General features: G+C 37.0%; 1 protein-coding gene across 1 annotated transcript in view; it reads left to right on the top strand.

The window, feature by feature from the left end:
* Nucleotides 1-883, top strand: part of EPHA4 (EPH receptor A4) — a 101825-nt gene that overhangs the window by 78540 nt on the left and 22402 nt on the right. Inside the window, exon 5 of the mRNA XM_009325046.1 lies at nucleotides 138-262. Within this exon, the coding sequence (XP_009323321.1) occupies nucleotides 138-262 (125 nt within the window). The remainder of the gene's footprint in view (nucleotides 1-137; nucleotides 263-883) is intronic.

Raw genomic sequence — 883 nt, 5'->3', positions numbered from 1 at the left:
TATACGCTCCTCCCCCCCCCCCCCCCCCCCGAAAAACACTATTTCTGAAAGTGCTCATGTTGTGAAAGCTATGATTAAAAATATATGTTCCTCGTTAAAACTAAATTATTGCTTATAATTTTTTTTTCTTGTGGCAGCTCCGTCCCCAATTGCTTTGATCCAGGCTAAAGAGATAACAAGGCACAGCGTTGCCTTGGCTTGGCTGGAACCTGACAGGCCAAATGGAGTCATCCTGGAGTACGAGGTCAAATACTATGAAAAGGTACTGTTAAAAAATGGACAAGCAAGGAGTTTTGTTTGGGTTTGGGGAGAGCTTTTTACTTCATTCCATTATGGTTTACTTCCAGATAGAATTTTATCATTTGAAACCAAATAGATTCAGTTTAATAAAATCCAATTAAGGATTTCGTGCACTTGAATGGTTGCTTGAAAGAATAAGACTCATAGGCTGTTCCAGCTCTGTGGTACGAGTTTATTTCGTTATTTTTTCCTACCTAGGAACGGAGCTTTTGTAGCAAGCATATTTATAATGAGAATCAATAATGTTGGGCAGAAGTGAGACATTAGCTTTACTTCATAGACAGAAGTATAATAATGAAGTATATAACACAGTAATAATAATAAGATCTGTTTGCCGATAGCTTCTGCTTAGAGTGATAGTGTGGGCTGGATGGCTTTTAATAGAGAATAAGGAAAGAAAATTACATTCTTCATACTTTCCAAGTTAGAGGGAGATGTTATTCCTACAAATAACTTCTCAAGTATGGAACTATGAAAAGAGCTATTTTCTTTGAAGGTTCTCTGCAAAAATGAACAATTACCTGCTCTTGCTTGTGTGCGCTCTCTCTCACACGCACATGCATACTTCTAAATTTTTTTTATA

The sequence above is a fragment of the Pygoscelis adeliae genome, unplaced genomic scaffold, assembly GCF_000699105.1.
Source record: "Pygoscelis adeliae isolate BGI_AS28 unplaced genomic scaffold, ASM69910v1 Scaffold155, whole genome shotgun sequence".
Classification (NCBI taxonomy): Eukaryota; Metazoa; Chordata; class Aves; order Sphenisciformes; family Spheniscidae; genus Pygoscelis; species Pygoscelis adeliae.
The sequence above is the reverse complement of the archived record's forward strand: the minus strand, read 5'-3'. Positions and strand labels throughout refer to the sequence as shown.